The sequence below is a fragment of the Lithobates pipiens genome, unplaced genomic scaffold (genome assembly GCF_037356315.1).
Source record: "Lithobates pipiens isolate NorthernLeopardFrog02 unplaced genomic scaffold, aLitPip1_a1.2 Scaffold_19, whole genome shotgun sequence".
NCBI lineage: Eukaryota > Metazoa > Chordata > Amphibia > Anura > Ranidae > Lithobates > Lithobates pipiens.
This window is the reverse complement of record NW_027507764.1, coordinates 588633633-588660257: the sequence shown is the minus strand read 5'-3', so window position 1 is coordinate 588660257 and position 26625 is coordinate 588633633. Positions and strand designations below refer to the sequence as shown.

The 26625-nt window shown below is 47.7% G+C and overlaps 2 protein-coding genes across 5 annotated transcripts in view; one reads left to right on the top strand and one right to left on the bottom strand.

Moving 5' to 3' along the window:
- The window catches only part of LOC143997752 (tubulin delta chain-like), a 43814-nt gene extending 32632 nt beyond the window's left edge, over window positions 1-11182 (bottom strand). For both annotated transcript variants that reach the window (XM_077493546.1, XM_077493547.1), the window contains exons 1-2: window positions 11079-11182; window positions 8745-8819 (exon numbers count right to left, since the gene is read on the bottom strand). The gene's annotated coding sequence lies outside the window, so the exon portion shown is untranslated. The remainder of the gene's footprint in view (window positions 1-8744; window positions 8820-11078) is intronic.
- A 52-nt stretch (window positions 11183-11234) lies between these two features.
- The window catches only part of SETD2 (SET domain containing 2, histone lysine methyltransferase), a 155673-nt gene continuing 140282 nt past the window's right edge, over window positions 11235-26625 (top strand). For 2 of the 3 annotated variants that reach the window (XM_077493545.1, XM_077493543.1), the window contains exon 1: window positions 11236-12804. In XM_077493545.1, the coding sequence (XP_077349671.1) occupies window positions 12749-12804 (56 nt within the window). In that variant the 5' untranslated portion in view covers window positions 11236-12748. Of the gene's footprint in view, window positions 12805-26625 lie in introns of all 3 variants that reach the window. The other variant, XM_077493544.1, reaches the window with a different exon arrangement.

The following is a 26625-nucleotide window of genomic DNA, read 5'->3' as shown; positions in this document are numbered from 1 at the left end:
CAACACACTCCGCCCCCTGGCGCGCGTGCGCGGTCCAGCACTTACCCGCTCGTGTGGGCAGCGGCGGCTCCGGTGTCCCCTCCTCCGGCTTCCTCCGCCGTGCGTCTCCTCTTCCGCCAAAGCGCTAGGCATCCTGACGCTTTGGCCAATTCGGGAAACAGGTTTCACAACCTGCCTCCTGATTGGCGGGGAGGAACTTTAGTGTGAAAATAGCGAAAATTAATTTCGCTATAGTCACAAAACAGGGTGCAATCGGAGAGCAATGCTATGCCACCATTTTTTGAAGCCTATTAGAGCCTCTGGCTCTAATCAGGTGCAAAAAAAAAAAACTAACAAAAAAAAAAAAAACACTCCCGCCCCCCCCGCATTGGAATCCATGGTCTAGCGCTCTGATATGTAGTTTAGGAGGCCGGACGAATGTACAAGGGAGGCTGCGCCTGTGCGCCCTCTATGGACGGATCGCCACTGATGGCACGGCGGGCATGCGTGCAGAGATAAGAAATCTTCCAACCACTTCCCGTTTGGTTATTGGACAGGATGTGAAGGTAACCCCCCCCCCCCCCCATAATGGAATCACCGTGATAGGGGTTAAAACCCTCCCTTACTAGGGATGCACCGAAATTTTGGCCGCCGAAACATATCGCCTGAAAATGGCCTTCTCGCCAATTTGCCGAAAGAGAAAAGCGGCCGATAATGGAGCCAAAAATGGGGCAGGGCTTCCACCCCTGGAATCACCTATCATGGGGGCTTCTTATAGCGTAGAAGAGAGGCGAGCCGCCGCCTGGTTGATCATCCATCCCAGATTGGAGGGGTGATCCGTCTATCAAAGTACCCCGGGCAAGGGGGAGGGGCTGCATGTGACGGCGCACATCGGGGGAACACACAGCTATTGAAATGAAAGCTGTGATGTTCCCGGTGCTCTAATCAACCAGGTGGTGGTGGCTCTCCTCTCTCTTCCCTTCACAGGCTGGCGGCACTACTGGGGACACAGGCTGGCGGCACTACTGGGGACACTGGCTGGCTGCACTACTGGGGGACACAGGCTGGCTGCACTACTGGGGGACACAGGCTGGCTGCACTACTGGGGGACACAGGCTGGCTGCACTACTGGGGGACACAGGCTGGCTGCACTACTGGGGACACAGGCTGGCTGCACTACTGGGGGACACAGGCTGGCTGCACTACTGGGGACACAGGCTGGCTGCACTACTGGGGGACACAGGCTGGCTGCACTACTGGGGGACACAGGCTGGCTGCACTACTGGGGGACACAGGCTGGCTGCACTACTGGGGGACACAGGCTGGCTGCACTACTGGGGGACACAGGCTGGCTGCACTACTGGGGGACACAGGCTGGCTGCACTACTGGGGGACACAGGCTGGCTGCACTACTGGGGGACACAGGCTGGCTGCACTACTGGGGGACACAGGCTGGCTGCACTACTGGGGGACACAGGCTGGCTGCACTACTGGGGGACACAGGCTGGCTGCACTACTGGGGGACACAGGCTGGCGGCACTACTGGGGGACACAGGCTGGCGGCACTACTGGGGGACACAGGCTGGCGGCACTACTGGGGGACACAGGCTGGCGGCACTACTGGGGACACAGGCTGGCGGCACTACTGGGGACACAGGCTGGCGGCATCTGGCGGGCACTGGTGAGGCTGCATTGATCTCTTTCATCATGTCCACAGTCTCTGACCATCTCCTCTACCATGTCATTAATTTGCTTGCAAACTATTTGCAGACTTTCTTGCGCATCATCTTTAGAAGAGGCTTCCTTCTAGGATGACAGGCATGCAGACCAATTTGATGCAGTGTGCGGTGTATGGTCTGAGCACTGACAGACTGACCCCCCCCCCCCCACCCCTACAACCTCTGCAGCAATGCTGGCAGCACTCATACGTCTGTTTCCCAAAGACAACCTCTGGATATGACGCTGAGCACGTGACCTCAACTTCTTTGGTGGAACATGGCGAGGTCTGTTCTGAGTGGAACCTGTCCTGTTATACCGCTGTATGGTCTTGGCCACCGTGCTGCAGCTCAGTTTCAGGGTCTTGGCAATCTTCTTCACATTCACACCTGAGGACCTTGTAACACTAACTAATCACATGACACTGGGGAGGGAAAATGTCTAATTGGGCCCAATTTGAACATTTTCACTTTTGGGGTGTACTCACTTTTGTGAGATAGGATTGACCCCAGGGGTGTATAGATTGTATAGGAATGGTCCCAGGGATGTATAGATTGTATAGGAATGGTCCCAGGGATGTATATAGATTGTATAGGAATGGTCCCAGGGATGTATAGATTGTATAGGAATGGTCCCAGGGATTTATAGATTGTATAGGAATGGTCCCAGGGATGTATAGATTGTATAGGAATGGTCCCAGGGATGTATAGATTGTATAGGAATGGAGCCATGGATGTAAAGATTGTATAGGAATGGTCCCAGGGATGTATAGATTGTATAGGAATGGTCCCAGGGATGTATAGATTGTATAGGAATGGTCCCAGGGATGTATAGATTGTATAGGAATGGAGCCATGGATGTAAAGATTGTATAGGAATGGTCCCAGGGATGTATAGATTGTATAGGAATGGTCCCAGGGATGTATAGATTGTATAGGAATGGTCCCAGGGATGTATAGATTGTATAGGAATAATCTCAGGGATGTATAGATTGTATAGGAATGGTCCCAGGGATGTATTTAGATTGTATAGGAATGGTCCCAGGCAGGGGTTGACAAATTTGCTTTGCATTTAGGAGCCAGTTAAAGTTAGGAGCCAGTTTTTTTTTCAGCTCCCGGGGTAAGGCCACTCATTTTCACCCCCTATCCCTAACTCACAATGGAGCACTCAGTCAATAACTCCATTGAAACGCTGTTACATCAGGGGTATGGGCTGACCAGAAAGAGTAAGGCTGGCAACAGATGGAACTGGCTGGCACTGGCAGGTGGCACTGGAAGGCACGTGGAACTGCCAGATGGCACCGACAGGTGACACTAGTTGGCATTGGCAGGTGACACTGGTTTGAAACTGGCAGGTGACACTGGTTTGAAACTGGCAGGTGACACTGGTTTGAAACTGGCAAGTGGCACTATTGGCACTGGCAGGTGGCCCTGGTTGGTGATGGCAGGTGGCCCTGGTTGGCGATGGCAGGTGGCCCTGGTTGGCGATGGCACTAGTTGTCACTGGCAGATGGCACTGATTGGCGGTGGCACTGGTTGGTGTTGGCAGGTGGCACTGATTGGCGGTGGCACTGATTGGCGGTGGCATTGGTAGGTGGTGGCAGGTGGCACTGGTAGGTGGCACTGATAGGCGGTGGCACTGATAGGCGGTGGCACTGACAGGCGGTGGCACTGACTGGCGGTGGCACTGACTGGCGGTGGCACTCGGCACTGACAGGTGGCACTGGTAGGTGGCACTGATTGGCACTGGCACTGGGTGGTGGTTGCAGGTGGTATTGATTGGCGGTGGCACTGGTTGGCACTAGCAGGTGGTACTGATTTGTGGTGGCAGGTTGCACTGATTGGCGGTGGCAGATGGTACTGGTTGCCGCTGGCAGGTGGCACTGATTGGTGGTGGCACTGGCAGGTGCCACTGGTTGGCACTGATTGGTGGTGGCAGGTGGCACTGATTGGCGGTGGCACTGGTTGGTGGCAGGTGGCACTGGTTGGTGGTGGCAGGTGGTATTGATTGGCGGTGGCACTGCTTGGCGCTGGCAGGTGGCACTGCTTGGCGCTGGCACTGGTTGGCTCTGGCAGGTGGCACTGGTTGGTTGCAGGTGGTATTGATTGGAGGTGGCACTGGTTGGCACCGATTGGTGGCAGGTGGCACTGATTGGCACTGGCAGGTTTCACACGGAGCACTCTGTTACTGAAATGTAACAGAGGAGCTGGCGGGACCCTGCCGGGGTGTGAAACTGACAAGTAACAGAGAGGTGGATATGTCAGATTTCAGCCTGATGTCGGGGTGGGCGGGACCCGGCCGGGGTGGGCGGGACACAGCAGCTATCAAACACCAGCCAACGATTGGGCTGCTTAAGAAAAGGGGCGGGCCACATACACGTAGCGGCCCGCCCAGATCCCATTGGCTGGTGTTTGATAGCTTGCTGGGTCCCGCCCCCACCCCGACATCAGGCTGACAGATCCTCCTCTCTCCATTGCGTGTCAGTTTTACACACAGCGCGGTGCTACAGAGTGTGAAGGAGGGAGGAGGACGGCAGTCAGTGTTAATGCTGCTGCATGTCTGGGGCATCGATAGTGAGTGGGCTGGTGGCAGCTTAGGCGTCAGGTCGCGATTTCTGGTCGCATTGGCGACCTGGCGCCTGGGGTTTGTCGAGCCCTGGTCCCAGGGATGTATAGATTGTATAGGAATAATCTCAGGGATGTAAAGATTGTATAGGAATGGTCCCAGGGATGTATAGATTGTATAGGAATGGAGCCAGGGATGTATCGATTGTATAGGAATGGAGCCAGGGATGTATAGATTGTATGACTGGTGCCATGGATGTATAGATTGTATAGGAATAATCTCAGGGATGTAAAGATTGTATAGGAATGGCCCCATGGATGTATAGATTGTATAGGAATGGTCCCAGTGATGTATAGATTGTATAGGAATGGTCCCAGTGATGTATAGATTGTATAGGAATGGTCCCAGTGATGTATAGATTGTATAGGAATGGTCCCAGTGATGTATATAGATTGTATAGAAATGGTCTCAGTGATGTATATAGATTGTATAGAAATGGTCTCAGTGATGTATATAGATTGTATAGAAATGGTCCCAGTGATGTATATAGATTGTATAGGAATGGAGCCAGGGATGTATAGATTGTATGACTGGTGCCATGGATGTATAGATTGTATAGGAATAATCTCAGGGATGTAAAGATTGTATAGGAATGGCCCCATGGATGTATAGATTGTATAGAAATGGTCTCAGTGATGTATAGATTGTATAGGAATGGTCCCAGTGATGTATATAGATTGTATAGGAATGGTCCCAGTGATGTATATAGATTGTATAGGAATGGTCCCAGTGATGTATATAGATTGTATAGGAATGGTCCCAGTGATGTATATAGATTGTATAGAAATGGTCCCAGTGATGTATAGATTGTATAGGAATGGTCCCAGTGATGTATATAGATTGTATAGGAATGGTCCCAGTGATGTATATAGATTGTATAGGAATGGTCCCAGTGATGTATATAGATTGTATAGGAATGGTCCCAGTGATGTATATAGATTGTATAGGAATGGTCCCAGTGATGTATATAGATTGTATAGGAATGGTCCCAGTGATGTATATAGATTGTATAGGAATGGTCCCAGTGATGTATATAGATTGTATAGAAATGGTCTCAGTGATGTACATAGATTATGTAAAGTGGGTACTCCTGCGCTTACACGGAAATAGATGACAGTATATTAAAAAAATATAAATATATAGAAAAAGGTGCTGCGTACACCGTAGGGACCAAACTCGTGTCCAAATGTGTGAATAAACAAAGTTATGAAGTGTGGTGTTGCGCTCCTTATATAGAGTTACATGTAATCCTATTATCAACTAGTGATACTAGATAGAAAGACATATATTACAGGCATAAGGTGCAAATATATAAATATCGTATGCCAAAGAAAGAATTGCATAAATGCATAAATGCATTAAAAAAGGACAAAAATATTCACCATTAAAATATCTAAAGTGCAGAGAATCTTAAAATTATGTATGGAATATATATCCAATATGTGCAAAATATACAAAAAATAGATCAGCGAGTGAGTGATCTGTGATAATTGTGCGAAATATATAAATAATTCATACAGTGCTTTTTAAGAAGAGATCAATAAACAAGGTAAAATATAAAAATAGAAAAAAAATCAGAGAAAATATATATATAAAAAAAATGGAACAAATATATATATATATATATATATATATATATATATATATATATATATATATATATATATATATATATATATATAAAAAAATAATAAAAAATCTTAAAATAAAGTCTCTTAGTGCAAATTGTTGGACGTTTATTTCTTGGTCCAAAGTGCAACAGGTAGTGGAATTGTGAAAGTGTTTCACATGGACACTTTGTGCTGCTATCTTAATATTCGGTGGTGCTGTGCCTTTAAGTGATGTGCTAGAGGTCTTCAGTGTCTCTGACACCTGTGGCTAAAATGAATGGTTACCTTACTGCTGTAAGGTATACAGCATGTAGTGAAATTTGAAGGAATGGATCCCTCCGGATGGGCCCTTTTCCTAGGCGTTCCTATGGGATGAAGCCAGGAGGACGGGGAGGGGGGAAGGGGGGGGGTCCTTTCTTTGCCTTTCCGCTTTCCACGTCAGTAACTTGACTCACTTGGGCAGGTACTCAATGTGTTAGAAAGAAGATAAAAGAGCCTACCATAGTGCAGTATGTTGCAAACAGCATTGACGTTTATTTAGGTAAAACAGGTAAAAAAAACTCACATTTTATGGTATCAATAGTGCATTGTAAAAACGAGCGCCGCGCTCGTACCTATCCGTCTGTTCCGGTGTCTCTATTGCCTCTGGTATCCTACGCGTTACGTCACGCCACGTGACTTCGACTGGGATGAGGCTTCTGGGCAATGAAGTTTATTTAAAATAGGCTCAGGCAATTGTATTGTTCCGCGGCCATTTTCTTGTGGATTATGATTAAAACAATGGGGAAGCCATTTTCTTGTGGGCCATATGTGGACTAATATAGCGGCCATTTCTTTGTAGTTCATTGCATGGACTACACTGGCGGCCATTTTGTTGTATACATTTTGTATATAAACAAACTGTATTGATGCTGTGGTCAGAGGCACTTCCGATTTACGATGTATGCTGAAACTGGAAGTGTCAGCAAAGTTTGTCTTACTATTTAACGAGCGGATTCCATAGTGGTGCTATATAGTAAATCAGATTATGTTATATAGCTGAATCCTATTATTTTAAACCGGGAAAGTTAAAAAATTCTAAAAAGTTCTTGGTGATGTGAGCCGCAAAAAAGTATATATATATATAAAAATCCTTTTGTAGATAAATATATAAGTTGGCTTAAATATAGCCCATCCATGCATATAGAAAAAACACGCACATACATGGACTAAAAAGGGAGATTAAAAGAATTATTATATATAAAAAATAATAAAAATATATATTAGCCCAGCAATTACAATCGAGAGTACAGTTTCAAAATAATCATATCTAAACGTTCAATATATAAAAATATTATTATAAAAAACTGTAAAAGAATTATAAAAAAAAAAAAAATATATAAAAAATTATTTGAGGATATTTATATTATATTAATGATTATATGGGAAGGGTGATTATAAAAATTGGAAGGATAATTTGGAATATTAACAGACTCCGGAAGAGAGGTTTCGGCAGGAGGAGGCATAAGTACATATGTATACGCAGGTAAAGAGGTATGGAAGGCATTTTTTAGAAAATATACAAAGTATTAAAAATCATTTATAAAACAGTTAAGATCAAATTCTATATTTAACCCTTGAGGGGTGAGTGTGTCGAGGGTGAAGATCCATTTGGACTCCATTTGGCTGAGGGTCCTGACCTTGTGTCCCCCTCGCCAATGTTTTTTATACGGCTCGATGCCCCAAAATTTTAAATGTGTGGGGTCTTTTTTGTGGTGTGTTTTGCGAAGTGTTTAGAAACACTGTGCTCATCAAAGCCTTTTATAATGTTTTGTATGTGTTCCTTAATCCTTATTCGCAATGTTCTTTTTGTATGTCGGATATATTGCAGGCCGCAGCTGCATTCCAGTGCATATACTGCACCTTCTGTGTTGCAGCAAATGAAATCGCTAATCTCGTATGCATTTCCGGTACTGGTAGATGTGAATTTAAATATTTTTTCAAATGTTTTTTGTCCTGGTTTTTTGTTTTATTACAAGCAAAGCAGCGTTTACATGGGTAAAAGCCCTTCCCTGTAAAAAACGAGAAACCAATGGTAGGAGGATCAGGTACATTTCTCACTATTTTGTCTCTTAGGGTCGGGGCACGTTTGTAGATACATTTAGGTACTGGAGGAAGGATAGGTTTCAAATATGTATCATTTAGTAGGATATACCAATGTTTTTTAATAATGCTCTCTACTTTTTTATATTGGGCTTTGTAGTCCAATATGATAGCTGTGTTGTTGGGCTTCAGGTCTGTCTTATTTCTGTCTTTTATCAATTCTTTTCGGTCCATTTCACATACTTCGCGAATTCCTTCTTCAATATTGTTTTTCTTGTAACCTTTTTCTATAAATCTATTGCCTATTATCTTGGCTTGGTTCAGGATGTATATAGATTGTATAGGAATGGTGCCAGGGATGTATAGATTGTATAGGAACAGTCCCAATGATGTATAGAAATATTGTATAGGAATGGTCTCAGGGATGTATAGATTGTATAGGAATGGTCCCAGGGATGTATAGATTGTATAGGAATGGTCCCAGGGATGTATAGATTGTATAGGAATGGTCCCAGGGATGTATAGATTGTATAGGAATGGTCCCAGGGATGTATAGATTGTATAGGAATGGTCTCAGGGATGTATAGATTGTATAGGAATGGAGCCAGGGATGTATAGATTGTATAGGAATGGTCCCAGGGATGTATAGATTGTATAGGAATGGTCCCAGGGATGTATAGATTGTATAGGAATGGTCCCAGGGATGTATAGATTGTATAGGAATGGCTCTCACCTGGAATTGGCGGTGGGTTCAGGGTCCGGTATACGATGTATCACACGGAGTGTTCATCATTATGCGGTGCGATTTCTAAAAAAATAAATAAATAAATGATGCTTCAGAGCAATCTGCACTCCTTTCCATACATTTGTGTAGAGTGGACTTGTCTCCATGGGGGGGGGGGGGGGGGGGCAGTTCTCTCATCTGGGAGGTCCATGGGGTACAGTGCCCTCCACTGGGGGGGGCAATTCCCTTCTCTGGGGGGTTGTGGGGGGCAGTTATCTCTTCTGGGGGGCCTATGGAGGTCAGTTCTCTCCTTTGGTGGGTGATTCTCACCTCTGGGGAGTCTATGGGGTTCAGTTCTTTCTCCTGGGGGTCTATTGGGGCCAGTTCTCTCCTGGGGGGTTTATAGAGGGCAGTTCTCTCCTGGGGGGGGTTTATAGAGGGCAGTTGTCTCCTTGGGGGGTCTATTGGGGGGCAAAAATCCCACCCTGGGGTGTCTATAGGGGTCAGTTCTCTCCTGGGGGGGTTAATTCTCACTTCCAGGGCGTCTATGGGGCAGTTCTCTCCTTGGGGGGTCTATTGGGGAGCAATTCACTCCTCTGGGGTGTCTATAGGGGTCAGTTCTCTTCTCTGGGGTGGCTATGGGGGTCAGTTCTCTCCTTTGAGGAGTCGATATCGGTCAGTTCTCTCCTTTGTGTGTGCCGGTTCTCTTTTCTGGGGCGTCTATAGAGGTCAGTTTTCTTTTCTGGGGGGGGGCTATGGGGGTCAGTTCTCTCCTCTGGGTGTCTATAGAGGTCAGTTCTCTTCCCTGGGGAGTCTATGAGATTCAGTTCTTTCTCCTGGGGGGTCTATTGGGGCCAGTTCTCTCCTGAGGGGGTTATAGAGGGCAGTTCTCTCCTTGGGGGATCTATTGGGGGGCAATTCTCTTCTCTGGGGTGTCTATAGGGGTCAGTTCTCTCCTGGGGGGGGGTTAATTCTCTCCTCCAGGGAGTCTATGGGGGCAGTTCTCTCCTGGGGGGGGGGGTTTATAGAGGGCAATTCTCTCCTTGGGGGGACTATTGGGGAGCAATTCACGCCTCTGGGGTGTCTATAGGGGTCAGTTCTCTTCTCTGGGGGGACTATATCGTTCAGTTCTCTCCTTTGCGGGCCGTTTTTTTAGAGGTCAGTTTTCTTTTCTGGGGGGGCCTATGGGGGTCAGTTCTCTCCTCTGGGTGTCTATAGAGGTCAATTCTCTTCCCTGGGGGGGCCAATGGGGGTCAGTTCTTGCCTCTGGGGTGTCTACGGAGGTCAGTTCTTTTCCCTGGGGGGGCTATAGGGGTCAGTTCTCTTCTCTGGGGAGGTCAGTTCACTCCTCCAGGGCACAATTTTCTCTTCTGGGGAATCTATGGAGGTCAGTTCTCTCCTCTCCTCTGGGGGGGGGGGGGGGGGGGGTCCATTGAGGGCAGTTCTTTGCTTTGGGGGGCAGTTCTTCGTTTCAGTTCTCTTTTTGGGGGCTATGGGGGGCAGTTATTTCCTCTCCTCTGGGGGGGTCCATTGAAGGCAGTTCTTTGCTTTGGGGGGCAGTTCTCTACTCTGGGGTGTCTATAGCGTTCAGTTCTCTTGTCGGGGGGGGCTATGGGGGTTCAGTTCTCTCCTTTGGAGGCTTATTCTTCTCTCCTTTGGGGAGTCTATAGGGGACAGCTCTCTCCTCTGGGGGGGGGGCTATGCTGGTCAGTTCTCTCCTTTGAGGGTCAGTTCTATTTACTGGAGTGTCCATAGAGGTCAGTTCTCTTCCCTGGGGGGGCCTATGGGGGTCAGTTCTCTTCCCTGGGGGGGGGCTATGGGGGTCAGTTCACTCCTCTGGGGGGCAATTTTCTCTTCTGGAGAGTCTAAGGGTGGCAGTTCTCTCCTCTGGGGGGTCTATTGGGTGAAGTTATTTGCTTGGGGGGCAGTTCCTCTCCCCTGGGGGGTGTCTATGGGGGTTCAGTTCACTCCTCCGGGGGGCAATTTTCTGCTTTGGGGAGTCTATGGGGGACAGGTCTCTCCTTTGGGGTTCTATTAAGGGCAGTTCTTTGCTTTGGGGGTCAGTTCTCTCCCCTGGAGCAGGGTCTATGGGGTCAGTTCACTCCTCCAGGGGGCAATTTTCTTTTCTGGGGAGTCTATGGAGGTCAGTTCTGTCCTCAAGGGGACAGACCTCTCCTCTGGGGGGAGCTCACTCCTTCAGGGGCAATTTTCTCTTCTGGGGAGTCTATGGGGGGCAGTTCTCTCGGGGGGGGGGGGGGGGGGGGGGGTAATAGGTGAAGTTCCCGGATGTATCTTCTGGAGTGGTGGAAACTCCCTCCCCGGTATATCTCCCGGTGGTGTCACCTCTCTCTCTCTCCCCCCGGTGGAGTCGCTCGCGGTGTTGTCTCCTCTCCCTGGTGACAGACAGGAAAGTTCTGTGTTGGCCGCCATTCCTCTTCCTGTCTCCCCCTCCTCTATAGGCCCCCCCGGAGGAAGCGGCCCGGCTGCTCTTCCTGTGCCGGAGGAGGAGAAGGAGGAGAGGAGCGCCGAGGCCTGACCGACCCACACCGACCGACAGGCGACCACACAGAGCGGGAGAGGCCGGAGATACCGAGAGAGCGAGCAGGCCGCACCGCACGACTACCGACCATGGCCTGAGAGTACCGGAACCGCTCTGCCCGAACCGGGACTTCTACTACCCCCACCGGAGTACTACTACCCTCCGCCCCCCCATACTCCACATAGAACCAGGACTACTACCCCTGTCATCTCCTTACAGGACTACTACATTCAGTGCAGGGATCCTCGTTCCCTCCTAAAGTACCCCCAGCAGGGGTATTACCCCCCCATACATACAGGAGCAATTACACCCCCCCCCCCCATACACAGAAGTATTACCTCCGGTACTTCTGCCCCCCTGAACTGAGACTCTTACCCCTCTTCCCTCACCCCCCCCTCCCAATTAAATCTACCCTGATATAACCCCATATCTGGAGCCGTAACCTTCCTGAAATACGCCCCCCCAATATACGGGGCCCTCTTCCCCACTCCCCCCCATAGAAAGAGTCTTTGGACCCCCAATATAGTGTCCAAGACCCCCCGTCCCCCCAAAATTGATAAGATATTTCCCCACCAAGCCCCAACTTGGACTCTCCTCCAGGATCCATGTTGTCCCCCAATGTAGACTAGGGGCCCATCCTTTCATCTTGGTGCTCCCTGGTATCTGGTGCCTTATCCTTGGAAATAACAATCTTCTGCACAGTGTTGTCCACCACGGATCTCCGTTATCTGGAACCAAGTTTATCATCAGCTTCTCGTCATCCTTGCACCCCAATATCTGGGGGTCACCAAGCCTGAGCTTTGTTTACACATTGCCATCGTCTGTCGTATTTGGAGTCTACCCGCTGCTTCTCAACTGTCCTATCCAGAGACCACCCTCTGCACCCCAATATCTGGAGTCTACCTGCTGCTTCTCTACTGTCATATCCAGAGACCACCCTCTGCACCTCGACATCTGGAGTCTACCTGCTGCTTCTCAACTCTTCTTTCCAGAAACCACCTTCTGCACCCCAACGTCTGGAGTGTACCTGCTGCTTCTCTACTGTCGTATCCAGAGACCACCCTCTGCACCTCGACATTTGGAGTCTACCTGCTGCTTCTCAACTGTCCTATCCAGTAACCACCTTCTGCACCCCAACATCTGGAGTGTACCTGCTGCTTCTCTTCTGTCATATCCAGAGACCACCCTCTGCACCCCAAACATCTGGCGTCTACCTGCTGCTTTTCAGCTGTCGTATCCAGAGACCACCCTCTGCACCCCAATATCTGGAGTCTAATCGCTGCTTCTCAACTGTCACATTCAGAGACCACCCTCTGCACCCCGACATCTGAAGTCCACCCACTGCTTCTCACCTGTCGTATCCAGAGATCATCCTCTGCACACCATCTGGAGTCCTGGAGTCATCATACCCCCAATCTGGAGTCCCCACATCACATCTCTGTGTCCAGGATCTTCTGACCACCTCTCCATCTGGATGTATTGCTCCACCACCAGCAATGGGGATTTTTATGACCCGGAACACCCAACTGAGTGAGTATACCCCACAATCAGGTGTCACCCCACAATCTCAGGTGTCACCCCCACAACACACAACAATACATAACACCACCCGGCCCTCTTCTTCCACAGGACACTGCTGCAGGCCAGGCATGCTTGTCAGGTAATGTAGAAGTGAGGGCCTTCCATGTGCTCATCTACAACATGATGGGGGAGGGGAGGCATGGAGAGTGTGTGGGGGGGGGGGGGGGGGAGGTATTCAAAACTTGTTACGCAGACTCTCAGCTGGAGGTCTGTTGACAACGTTCAGGTTGTCCTACCAAGCGCTCCCAACTTTCAGACACACAATGTAAACATTATGAGTGACCTATGAAGTGCTCCCCACAGTGGACGGGGCATTATCGGGAGGTGCTACTGAAGTCAGCATGGAGGGAGGTGGGGGATGTCCTTCAAGGTTTGATCTGTGGTTTTCTGTGTGCTGTAACCCTCCTTTGCTTTGCTGTAGATACAACTGCTTTGGAATATACTTCTGTAGCCTTTATTTATTTTCCTGAAGGCTCAAGGTCCTTTATCTGCTGTGGGTGAGGCGGCCATCTTGGGCATGCTCAGTAGGCGATCATAGGGCCAATTTTAGCCAGGAGCCAGTTAACCTGCCAGCATGACGGAAAACTGGAGTAACCAAGAGGAAGCCCACACAAGCACAGCGAGAACACGCAAACTCCATGCAGGTGGTGTCCTGGTTGGGACAAGGGACGAGCTCAGGTGTAATTGGAGTCCATGGCGCAAGTGTGCCAGGAAGCCGCCACCTGTACTGGGCCAGTCGTTTGCGGCCGGGGCATTAGCCGCACGCATACAAGAATGCCTCGGCCGCTTATGATAGGCACAGTACAGGCAGTACCGGGGCAGGGTCGACCAGAACTGCTTTCTCCTCCCTTACCCCCCCCCCCCCCCCCCCCCCCCCCCACCACTGTTAATATATGCCTTTTAGATTGCGCGTACTGCTCTGAAATCCAATATTTGCCCCCCTTGATTACTTGGGGCAGCTGCCCCTCCTGCCTGGCCCAGAGTACAGGTGACGCCTTCCTGGCGTGCTCGCTGTAGGACCAGGGTCCAAACGCACCTGAGCTCATCCCTGGTTCAGACTGAACCCGAGGACCCTGGTACTGCGAGGTAAAAGCGCCAACCACTATGCCTCCATCTCGCCCCATTCTGAATGGCACCCAGCGCATGTAGGGGTGCACTGTGGTGTCCAGATGTAATGTTGGTACATATTATTTGTGGAAAAAATATACCTTTTTATAGTGGGATCTCTGCAAGAATGAAATGCTCAATACTTCTCAAAATGCGTCCATCTTCCAGTGACACAATGATTACATCCCTGGCTGGGAATGAATGTGTTGTGACATACATACATACATACATACATATATATATATATATATATATATATATATATATATATATATATATATGTCTGTCTGTCTGTCCCAGCCAGGGATGTAATCATTGTGTCACTGGAAGATGGAGGCATTTTGAGAAGCATTGAGCATTTCATTCTTGCAGAGACCTCACTATAAAAAGGTATATATATATATTTTAGAAAGTTCTAATCCAAAAAAAAAGAAGAGGGGGTGAAGGGTGCCATTTGGTGGAATTTGCACGTTGGCACTGTTTAATCCCAGCAGCCGTGCGATATGCAGGGCTTTCTGGTGTGGGTAAGCCTTTAGACATGATTAAGCCCCCGTTGGGGAGAAACGCGTCAGTTGGAATGGGTTTGGCTATGAGCAATGTGCCATAGCTGGGCTTGACAAATTTCCTTTGAATCTAGGTGCCAGCTAAAAAAAATAAAAAGTTGTCAGGTTGGGGGGAGCAGTGGGACAGGAAGGGGAAGTGTCACAGGTGGGGGCAGAGGTACAGGTGGGGGGCAGTGGAACAGGGAGTGGGATGTCGGGTTGGGGGGGGGTGTATGGGGATCCCTGTGTACAAGTAGGTGTGGTGTTTAGGGGGTATGAGGGCCATTGTGTACAAGTAGGTAGGTTATGGGAGGCCCCTGCGTACAGGTAGTTGTGGTGTATGGGGGCCCCTGTGTACAAGCAGGTGTGGTGTTGGAGGGGGTAAAAGGGGCCCCTGTGTACAAGTAGGTGTGGTGTTGAGGGGGTATGAGGGCCCTTGTGTACAAGCAGGTAGGTTATGGGAGGCCCCTGTGTACAGGTAGCTGTGGTGTTGAAGGGGGTATAAGGGGTACAAGTAGGTGTGGTGTTGAGGGGGTATGAGAGCCTTTGTGTACAGGTGTGGGGTGTTGTCAGTCACTGAGCTGCAGAGTGAGGTTGATGGAGTGCGGGTACTGGATCTTGGCCAGCATGGTCTGGTAATGGCGATTCCCTATCCCTGGGTGGGGTGTATGGGGGTAGCTCAGGTGTGGTGGGATGGGGCCCCTGTGTACAGGTGTGGGGTGTTGTCGCTCACCAAGGTGCAATGCGAAGTGGATGAAGTGCGTGTACTGGACCCTGGCCAGGGGGAAGCCGCATGTATTGGTGGCCACCACCGTCACGTTGAGGGTGGCATTGACAAACTCCGGCATACAGCACTGTGACCGGCTGCCCTCCAAACACTTGTCCATGGCTTGCCCGGCCACTCTCAAGCAGGAGTAGTATGGCCGGATCAATCGGTGTGGGAGACCGCATCTTCCGCTCCATCGGCTCTCCGAGGGGGGATCGCGCGGGGGGGCTCGGGCACTGGGATTGTGGTTTTTGGTCACCGTGGCGACCTGCAGCCTGGGATTTGTCAAGCCCTGTGCTACAGCCTGGCTTTGTTGGTGTGCGTCACTTTCAATAAAGCTTGTTGGATATTTGGGGGGGGGGGGGGGAGAAATTGTGGAAGGGCAGCCTGTTAGTATCTGGTTCCTGCAGGAAGGAGCGGATCCCAGTAGGTGTGCGCCTGTGCCCGGGAGATGGTTTCGGGGGATATGCCCCCTTCCTCAAATCTTTGAGAAAGGGGGTATGTCCCCTGAAACACGTTGGTATTAAATAAAGTTGTATGGTGGTAATGCACTAGGTGTGTGCTCCGTCCTGTGTGTGTGTTTTGTGCAGGAAATTTACAATCCTTATTATTTATTATTATTATTGTTATTATTAGACAATGCAGCCTCTAGATGTCCGTATGCATGAGACCTTCTCATTTCCTTTGTTGCAGGGCGTAGAAGTGATGTAAAATCCCATTAGTACAGTTGTCTCTATACAAGAGGAGGAGGAGGAGGAGGAGGAGGCTGGCCATATACACGGGTTCCTCCAGATGCCTCCACCTCCCGACGTATCTCCTGCTCAGGCGACTGTATTCCAATACCTGGTGCCAGCAGCTGTCCAATCAGAAGGGGCGCTGCCAAAACGGTGACTGCATCTGGTTGGCTGCAGTGACTGTTCGGCTGAGAATTGTTTGCCCAGCTCTTTTTTAGATTTTTTGATGGAATGTCAGTGACAACTAAGAGGTGAATTCCTCTCAATTTGCGGAGATTCGGTCTGACTTCCTGTTGCATCATTGAGACAGGAAGTGAAGGGAAACAATCTCAACAAGGTACAGACTGCAAAAACTGACGGCTTTTGACTCTTTCCTACTCTATCGCTACTTTTCTACTCCATCCAAAACAAAACTTTTATACGTTGTATATGTGTGTTTTGCGATGCATTGCCGTTCACGATCCCCGAAAATTCCCCCCCCCCCCAGATGTGGGTGAAACATGTCAGGGAGGCGTGACCAATGGGCTGGGATCTGAGCTGAAGCCAGTTTTTCACTCCCCCCTACATTGTAGTTGAATAGAGTGTGCTGCGGTATCTGCATGCTGTATCCCATCGAAACCCCTCCCCCACCCCACACCAACACACACATAGCTGCATCCCTATCGGAGTCTCATATATTTGTGTCCCCGTTGGTAACCCCCCTTAGTTTCCATTACACGTTAGTGTCTTCCCCTCAGAGCAGCCCATAGCGTCCCCCTCGGAGCCCCCTGGGTACGTTGGTGTCCCCATCGCACGTTGGTGTCCCCCTCAGAGCCCCCGTCAGACATTGGTGTCCCCGTCACATGTTTGTGTCACCCTCGAAGTCCACGTTGCATGTTGGTGTGCCCCCTGGGCACGTTGGTGTGCCCCCCTCGAAGCCCCCTCTGGGCACATTGGTGAGTCCTCTGGGCACATTTGTGTGCCCCCCCTGGGCACGTTTGTGTGCCCCCCTGGGCACGTTTGTGTGCCCCCTTGGGCATGTAGGTGAGCCCCCCCCTGGGCACGTTGGTGTGCCCCCCTCGGAGCCCCCCCTGGGCACGTTGGTGTGCCCCCTTGGGCATGTAGGCGAGCCCCCTGGGCACGTTGGTGTGCCCCCCTTGGAGCCCCCCTTGGGCATGTAGGCGAGCCCCCCTGGGCACGTTGGTGTGCCCCCCTCGGAGCCCCCCCTCGGCACGTTGGTGTGCCCCCTTGGGCATGTAGGCGAGCCCCCTGGGCACGTTGGTGTCCCTCCCGTCGCATGTTTCACTTTGAATCCGACATTGAATTTGTTGCGACTTTGCTTGAAATTGCACGATTTCAAAGTTGCAGGTCAGTGAGACTTCAGGTTGCGATTTCCTGTGCAGATGTCTATGCAAAGTCACATCTGAAATCGCAAAAAGCTGTGCAGGAACTTTATATTTCACCGCTGAGTTGGAGTCGCACCGATTTGAACATCGCCGACAGTAGGGTGCGACTTGTTATGCCATTTGGACCTGTCAATTCTCCCAACAAGCCGGGGGGGGGGGGAGGGGGGCTTAAGGACACTGATGCAGGTCTGCATTGAAGTACTTCATTGGTTCCAGGATACTGGCGGTCCTAGCAACCAACACAGTGACGCGGTGGGGGGGGGGGGTTGGGTGGGTTTGTTGGGTTGCAGGTCCTGCCAGGGGGGGCCGGTGGTGAGTGTGCAGCACAGGTCCTGTCACCCCGGAGGAAGACCAACCATGCAGTGCGGACTCGAGCTGTGGGCCGGAAACAAAAAGCCCCAGCGGGCCGGATGTGGCCCATGGGGCCGTATCTCTGGAGACCCCCCTGTGTTCATTTCAATAGGCTGTCCTAATGCATGAGAACTGACCAAGCTTCATGCATGCGCATGTCCAGAGACGAGGAGCTTTGGGGTGATCTTCTGACTCGTTGGCACTGCATTGCACAATGTACGTAACGTGCTTTACTGCAATGCAATATATGTGTATGGCACCCAGAAGCTACCTGTCCTGAGGAAGTATGGAGGAGCTCCTCACCGCTGACCTCTTCTGATCCATCGACACCTTCATACTGATCAGTCTATAATATTATTGATCAAGTTGATTTGCCTTTTAATGCGTGAAATAAGTATTTTCCCCTTCACAAAACATGGTAGTTGTTGGAAAACCCTGTTTGGCGATCAGAGGTCGGACGTTTCTGGAGTTGGCCTCCAGGTTCACACACATCTCAGGAGGGATTTTGTCCTCTTTGCAGATCCTCTCCAAGTCATGAAGGTTTCCAGTCTGACGTTTGGTAACTCGAACCTTCAGCTCCCTCCACGTAATTTTTTTTTTTTTTTCTATGGGATTAAGGTCTGGAGATGGGCTAGGCCACTCCCAGGACCTTAATGTGCTTCTTCTTGAACCACTCCCTTGTTGCGTTGGCCGTGTGTTTTGGGTCATTGTCATGCTGGAATACCCATCCACCACCTATTTTCAATGCCCTGCTGAGGGAAGGAGGTTCTCACCCAAGATTTGATGTACATGGGCCCCGTCTATCGTCCCTTAGATGCGGTGAAGTTGCCCTGTCCCCTTAGCAGAAAAACGCCCCCCAAAGAATAATGTTTCCACCTCCATGTATGACGGTGGGGGGATGATGTTGTTTGGGGTCATAGGCAGCACTCTTCCTCTTCCTCCTCTTCCTCTTCCTCTTCCTCTTCCTCTTCCTCTTCCTCTTCCTCTTCCTCTTCTTCCTCTTCCTTCTTCTTCCTCTTCCTCTTCCTCTTCCTCTTCCTCTTCCTCCTCTTCCTCCTCTTCCTCCTCTTCCTCTTCCTTCTCTTCCTCTTCCTCTTCCTCTTCCTTCCTCTTCCTCTTCCTCTTCCTCTTCCTCTTCCTCTCTTCCTCTTCCTCTTCCTCCTCTTCCTCTTCCTCTTCCTCTTCCCTCCTCTTCCTCTTCCTCTTCCTCCTCTTCCTCTTCCTCCTCCTCCTCCAAACAAGGTGAGTTGAGTTGATGCCAAAGAGCTCGATTTTGGTCTCCTCTGACCACAACACTTCCCCCAGTTCTCTTCTGAATCATTCAGATGTTCATTAGAAAACTTCAGGCGGGCTGTACATGTGATTTCCTGAGCGGGGGGGGGCCATGCATGTGCTGGAAGGATTTCAGTCCTTCACGGTGTAGTGTGTCACCAATTGTTTTCTTGGTGACTATGGTCCCAGCTGAGATCGTTAAACTTTTTGCCCATGTGTTTTTTTTTTTTTTGTTTTTTTGATTGGCCGAGCCGGGGTGACCTCATTCTCATGCATGCACTTGGAAGTTCATTTATACCCTGTTTCCCCTAAAATAAGACCTAGCGTGATTGTCGGTGTGGCTGCAATATAAGCCCTACCACCCAAATAAGCCCTACTCTGTTTCCTCAAAAATAAGCCCTACCCTGAAAAGAAGACCTACAAGGACTTTAACCTAGGGCTTATTGGGGGGTAGGGCTTTTATTGCAGCTATCACCGACAATCACACTAGGTCTTATTTTAGGGGAAACAGGGTATCAGCGGACTTGGAATTGTACATTTGGGCTGTGCGTTGGTCGCAAACAATCTGGTCTGACTACTTTAACCCCTTTGCTGCCAGAACCGCCCTTGCATTTTTATTTTTATTTTTTGCACACATGCTTAAAGTGGTTGTATACCCTACACGGTTTAGGAGATATTTACTAAAAGACAGTCACCGCTGTCTACGGCGCATGCGCGGGCGTACTATCGCCATTGGCAGCATGCTTGGGAGTGATGTCATCGCTGCTCCGGCGCTGTGAGTGGCTGGAGCAGTGATACCCGGAAGAAGTACGCTCCGTGCTACAGGGGACAGGGGTGACTTCGCTGGCTCCTGTGTCAGGTAAGTGACACATAATGGGCTACTATGTGATGCATAGGAGCCCATTATGTTTTACCTTTGCAGGGAGACAAAGGGGAAGTAAACCCATCAGGGTTTACTTCCTCTTTAAAAAAAAAAAAAAAAAAAAAAATCATTTTAGGCTGAAGATTACATAAACCCCCCCCCCCCCCCCCCCCCAGACGTTATATCACTTCTGAAAGCGGACACCCTAGACCAGGGATCCTCAAACTACGGCCCTCCAGCTGTGCGAAACTACACATCCCATGAGGCATTGTAAAACTCTGACATTCACAGATATGACTGGGCATGATGGGAATTGTAGTTCCTGAACAACTGTGAGGGCCGTAGTTTGAAGACCCATGCCCTAGACGCAGGGATCTCCAAATTACAGCCCCAGTGTCTGTTGTGGAACTACAAACTACCCCTCCATGAGGCATTGAAAAAAACAACTGGAGAGACTGTAGTTTGGAGACGCCCTGGAGAATAAAATAGTTGTAGTTCCAAATTTTATGAAGAAATAATTTCGTGTGGCTGCACGTCCAAAAAATCCTTTTTATTGAAGCTTTATATGACAATGGTTGACAGATGGAGCAGGGGACAAAGAGGTAGACGTGTTTCATGCTTTACGTGACAAGTGCTTGACAGATGGAGCAGGGGACAAACAGGTAGACGCGTTTCATGCTTTACATGACAAGTGGTTGACAGGTGGAGCAGGGGGACAAAGGTAGACGTGTTCATGCTTTACATGACAAGTGGTTGACAGATGGAGCAGGGGACAAAGAGGTAGATGTGTTTCATGCTTTACGTGACAAGTGGTTGACAGATGGAGCAGGGGACAAAGGTAGACGTGTTTCATGCTTTACATGACAAGTGGTTGACAGATGGAGCAGAGGACAAAGAGGTAGACGTGTTTCATGCTTTACGTGACAAGTGGTTGACAGATGGAGCAGAGACAAAGAGGTAGATGTGTTTCATGCTTTACGTGACAAGTGGTTGACAGGTGGAGCAGGGGACAAAGAGGTAGACGTGTTTCATGCTTTACATGACAAGTGGTTGACAGATGGAGCAGAGGACAAAGAGGTAGACGTGTTTCATGCTTTACGTGACAAGTGGTTGACAGATGGAGCAGGGGACAAAGAGGTAGACGTGTTTCATGCTTTACATGACAAGTGGTTGACAGATGGAGCAGGGGACAAAGAGGTAGACGTGTTTCATGCTTTACATGACAAGTGGTTGACAGATGGAGCAGGGGACAAACAGGTAGACGCGTTTCATGCTTTACGTGACAAGTGGTTGACAGATGGAGCAGGGGACAAACAGGTAGACGCGTTTCATGCAAAAGGTTAGCACTTAGTCATTAGCAGATAATGGTAATGACTGAGCGCCAAGTGCTAACCTTTTGCATGAAACGCGTCTACCTGTTTGTCCCCTGCTCCATCTGTCAACCACTTGTCATGTAAAGCATGAAAGCGCTCTACCTGTTTGTCCCCTGCTCCATCTGTCAACCACTTGTCATATAAAGCTTCAATTAAAAAAAAGATTTTGGAAGTGCAGCCGTCCGGGATTATTTCTTCACATTGCACAGCATGCAAGCCGAGCTAGCACCTGACTTGTGTGTATTAACCAGAGACACGCCTGGAGCGGCTTTTTTTTTTGTTCCTTATTTTTATGTTAACGCAAAACACGCAAAAGTGTTTTATTTTTAGGGCACACGAGCGCAAGAAATAGCAAATTTTTTTTGGGGGGGGGGGGGGGGAATTATAAAGATGAGGGCTGAAACGACCAATCGATTATGACATATAATCGATTACTATTTTCATAATCGTTTAATTGGCCAGTAACATAATGGGGTTAAAAAAAAAAAACTAATGAGCCCTTTATAGTACAAAAAACAAATCGCTACTGTAAATATTACTTTCACCGTTCTACAGTAAAAAAAATGAACCCCTTACAGTAATGATTATCTGCTTTTTTTTTTCTATTAAAAGGGGCTAATTTTAGTTTTTTTTTTTTTTTTTTAACCCCCATTATGTTACTAAACGTCTAAGGCCGCGTACACACGCGCGGACTGTTCGCCCAACCTTGTCCGCTGAACAGTGTTTGGGCGGACAGTCCGCTCGTGTGTGGGGCTTCAGCCGGACAGTTTCAGCGGACAGTTGGCCGAACAAGGTCTTACGGAAATTCCGAAAACTGTCCGCTGAAACAAGGTTTCAGCGGACTGTTCGCTCGTGTGTAGGCTTGTTCGGCCACTAAGTCTCGCGCATGCTCAGAAAGGATTTCCACGTCGGAAGGTTGCATTGCAGTGTATAGGACGTCGTATTTTTCGTCCGTCGTACGTGCCGTTCACGTCATCGCGCACGGTTTCAGAAACTGTTCGTCCGTCGTGTGTGGGCCATGTCCGTCCATGCTAAGTTTGAGCGGACTGTTTGCCGAAACTGTTGGACGGACAAAGTTGGGCGAACAGTCCGCGCGTGTGTACGCGGCCTTAGACCTGGTTCACATCTCTGTGTTAATTGGTGCTTTTTGCAGAAACGCACTACAGTTCATTTATTTGGTTTCCTGTGGGACACGTTCACATCTGAAAGGGTCGGGGACTTTTAACGCAAAAGCGGTGCTTTATTGGCTCAATATACTTCAATGGAGAAGCTGCAGAAAAGCGTGTAATGCATTTTTGCAGCAATTTGTGTTTTTTTAATCTGCCCCCAAAAAGAAATGCAAAAATTGCAGTAAAATCACGTGCACAAAAATCTAAACACACGGCAGAAATAGAGCAAAAGCAAACTGCATAGGTGTGTACCGAGCCTTATGCCGGCCACACCGATCAATTTTCAGATGAGAATATTCAGACGAAAAATCTTTGTTTGAAATTTTCACTTGTTTTTAACATTCTGTTTTTAAAATGAATGTCATTTCTGAATGAAAACCACATCCACTGTTTGAAAATTACTTTGACTAAGACGTTTTCTATTATTTCCAAATTTTCCCGTCACTGTGGTTGAAAATGAACGTCAATTTGACCCACTTTTTTTTTTTTTAAAGGTTATTAATCGAAACAATAATCGGCCAACTAATCGATTATGAAAATAATCGTTAGTTGCAGCCCTACTTACTTTTGTGTGCGCCAGTAAAATGGCGACAAACTTCAGTACCCAATGTTTTCTATAGACAACGCTTTAACCGCTTCCCGCCCCCTAGGCCCGTCATATGACGCCCGGGACTTTGCGGATATCTAAAGTATTGGGTGCAGCTACAGGCATCTTCCAGAGATCGTCTTTTCGGCCGGTGATTCTGTGCAGCCGTAGGAACAATCATAGCAGCGGTTATGTTCCCTAGAGTCTCTGAGAATGTATATATAATAATATTCTCATTTTTTTTATATTATATATATATAAAAAAAAGAGAATATCTATCTATCTATCTATCTATCTATCTATCTATCTATCTATCTATCTATCTATCTATCTATCTATCTATCTATCTATCTATCTATCTATCTATCTATCTATCTATCTATCTATATATATATATATATATATATATATATATATATATATATATATATATAATCTCTATCTCTATCTTCTCTTTATCTTTATCTCTATCTTCTCTTTATCTCTATCTTCTCTTTATCTTTATCTCTATCTTCTCTTTATCTCTATCTTCTCTTTATCTCTATCTCTATCTTCTCTTTATCTCTATCTCTATCTTCTCTTTATCTCTATCTCTATCTTCTCTTTATCTCTATCTCTATCTTCTCTTTATCTCTATCTCTATCTTCTCTTTATCTCTATCTCTATCTTCTCTTTATCTCTATCTCTATCTTCTCTTTATCTCTATCTCTATCTTCTCTTTATCTCTATCTTCTCTTTATCTCTATCTCCTCTTTATCTCTATCTCCTCTTTATCTCTATCTCTCTTTATCTCGATCTCTATCTTCTCTTTATCTCTATCTCTATCTTCTCTTTATCTCTATCTCTATCTTCTCTCTATCTCTATCTCCTCTTTATCTCTATCTCCTCTTTATCTCGATCTCTATCTTCTCTTTATCTCTATCTCTATCTTCTCTTTATCTCTATCTCTATCTTCTCTTTATCTCTATCTCTATCTTCTCTCTATCTCTATCTTCTCTTTATCTCTATCTCTATCTTCTCTCTATCTCTATCTTCTCTTTATCTCTATCTCTATCTTCTCTTTATCTCTATCTCTATCTTCTCTTTATCTCTATCTCTATCTTCTCTTTATCTCTATCTCTATCTCTATCTCTATCTCTATCTCTATCTTCTCTCTATCTCTATCTCCTCTTTATCTCGATCTCTATCTTCTCTTTATCTCTATCTCTATCTTCTCTTTATCTCTATCTCTATCTTCTCTTTATCTCTATCTCTATCTTCTCTCTATCTCTATCTTCTCTCTATCTCTATCTTCTCTTTATCTCTATCTCTATCTTCTCTTTATCTCTATCTCTATCTTCTCTTTATCTCTATCTCTATCTTCTCTTTATCTCTATCTCTATCTCTATCTCTATCTCTATCTCTATCTCCATCTCTATCTTCTCTTTATCTCATATTTTTTATATATATTCTCCTTTTTTTTTTTATATATAATATAAAAAAAAAGAGAAAAAAATAAAAAAATATATATATATTCTATAATCTCATTTTTTATATATATTTATATTATCTATATAATAAAAATGATATAGAGATAAAATTATATATGAAATAATTTTCCTGAATGGGAAGTGGTTAAAAGCCCCTATAGCTCATCAGATTTGCGTAACGGAGGAGATCTGGTTCTAGAAATATCACTCTCGCTCCGGCATGTGCGCGCCAATGGGTACCGTGTATCGCAGTCAGCGTTTTCATGCGTAGACGCCCACCCTGATGCTTGCGTTTTACGTTCGTATGTGTGGGAGTGATTTTCTGTGCTTGGGTGTAACTTAAATTTTTTCTTTTTTTTTACAGTTTAACCACTTAAGGACCGCCGCATGCCAATGTACGTCATCACAATGGCATGTACAGGCACAAGCACGTACATGTACGTGCTTGCCTTCCAGCGGGTGGGGGGTCCGATCGGACCCCCTCCCGCTGGCTGCGGCGGTCCGTTTCGCTTCAGGAGCGATCTGGGATGAGGGGATGGATGTTGGTTTCTGGCCACCCCCTCTCGATCATTCCTGGCGAATGAGAAGCTTCCCCCGCTGTGTATAGTAAACACAGGCAGGGAGGAAGTGATGTCATTCTCCTCGGGGCGGTCTTTTTGACCGGACTGCGAGGAGAAGTGAAAGTAAGTGTGCACCAACACTACACTAACACATAGACACACACAGGCACCCAAACCCCCCCCGATCCCCCCGCCCCCCCTCCCCAGTCACAGTGTCACTGATTGCAGTGATCATTTATTTACTGATCACTGCATTCAGTGTCAGTTGTGACAGTAAAAAGTGTCAGGGCAGTAGTGTTAGGTCCAGGGTAGCCCCCCCCCCCCCCCCATATAAAGGTTTGACCCCCTGACTGAGAGTTAACCCTTTCACCCCCTTTGCCAGTGTCACTAAGCGATCATTTTTCTGATCGCTGCATTAGTGTCACTAGTGTCGTTGGGTAGCTAGTTCTTTTTTTAGGTCACCGCCAGGTTTTTATAGCGCTAGGTACCCCGATATACTACCCAATAATGGTTTTAACCCCTGATTGCCCCTAGTTAACCCTTTCACCCCCTTTTTGCCAGTGTCACTAAGCGATCATTTTTCTGATCGCTGCATTAGTGTCACTAGTGTCGTTGGGTAGCTAGTTCTTTTTTTAGGTTCACCGCCAGGTTTTTATAGCGCTAGGTACCCCGATATACTACCCAATAATGGTTTTAACCCCCTGATTGCCCCTAGTTAACCCTTTCACCAGCGATCACCGTATAAGTGTTACGGGTGACTCTGGTTAGTTAGTTTTGCTTTTTATAGCATCAGGGCACCCACCATTTATTACCCAATAAAGGTTTAACCCCCTGATCACCCGGCGGGTGATATCAATTAGGGTCAGGGTCTGCGTCGCCCCAGGCAGCGCAAGGTTAGTGCCAGTACCGCTAACACCCACGCGCAAAGCACACACCTCCTGTAGTGGTATAGAATCTGAACAGATCAATATCTGATCAGATCTATACTAGCGTCCCCAGCAGTTCAGGGTTCCAAAAAAACGCATTGTTAGCGGGATCAGCCCAGATACCTGCTGGCACCTGCATTTTGCCCCTCCGCCCAGCCCACCCAAGTGCAGTATCGATCGATCGCTGTCACTTACAAAACACTAACACATAACTGCAGCGATCGCAGAGTCAGGCCTGATCCCTGCCATCGCTAACAGTTTTTTTTTGGTAGCGTTTTTATATTTAAATCCGGAAGGCAGTGCTTGGTTTTCGGGGTCCTGTACGTGGCTAGGCTCCCAAAAAGTCCCCCACATGTGGTATCCCCGTACTCGGAGAAGCAGGCAGAATTTATTTTGGGGTGTAATTTGACTTATGCCCATAGCATGTGTGAGCAATATATCATTTAGTGACAACTTTGTGCAAAAAAAAAAAAAAAAAAAAACTTGTAATATGTATTATTCCTGCAACTTGTGGCAAAATATAAAATATTTCATGGACTCAACATGCCTCTCAGTAAAATAGCTTGGGGTGTCTTCTTTCCAAAATGGGGTCATTTTGGGGGGTTTTTGTGCTATTTTGGCATTTTATGGCCTTCGAAACTGTGATAGTTAGTGAGGAGTGAAATCAA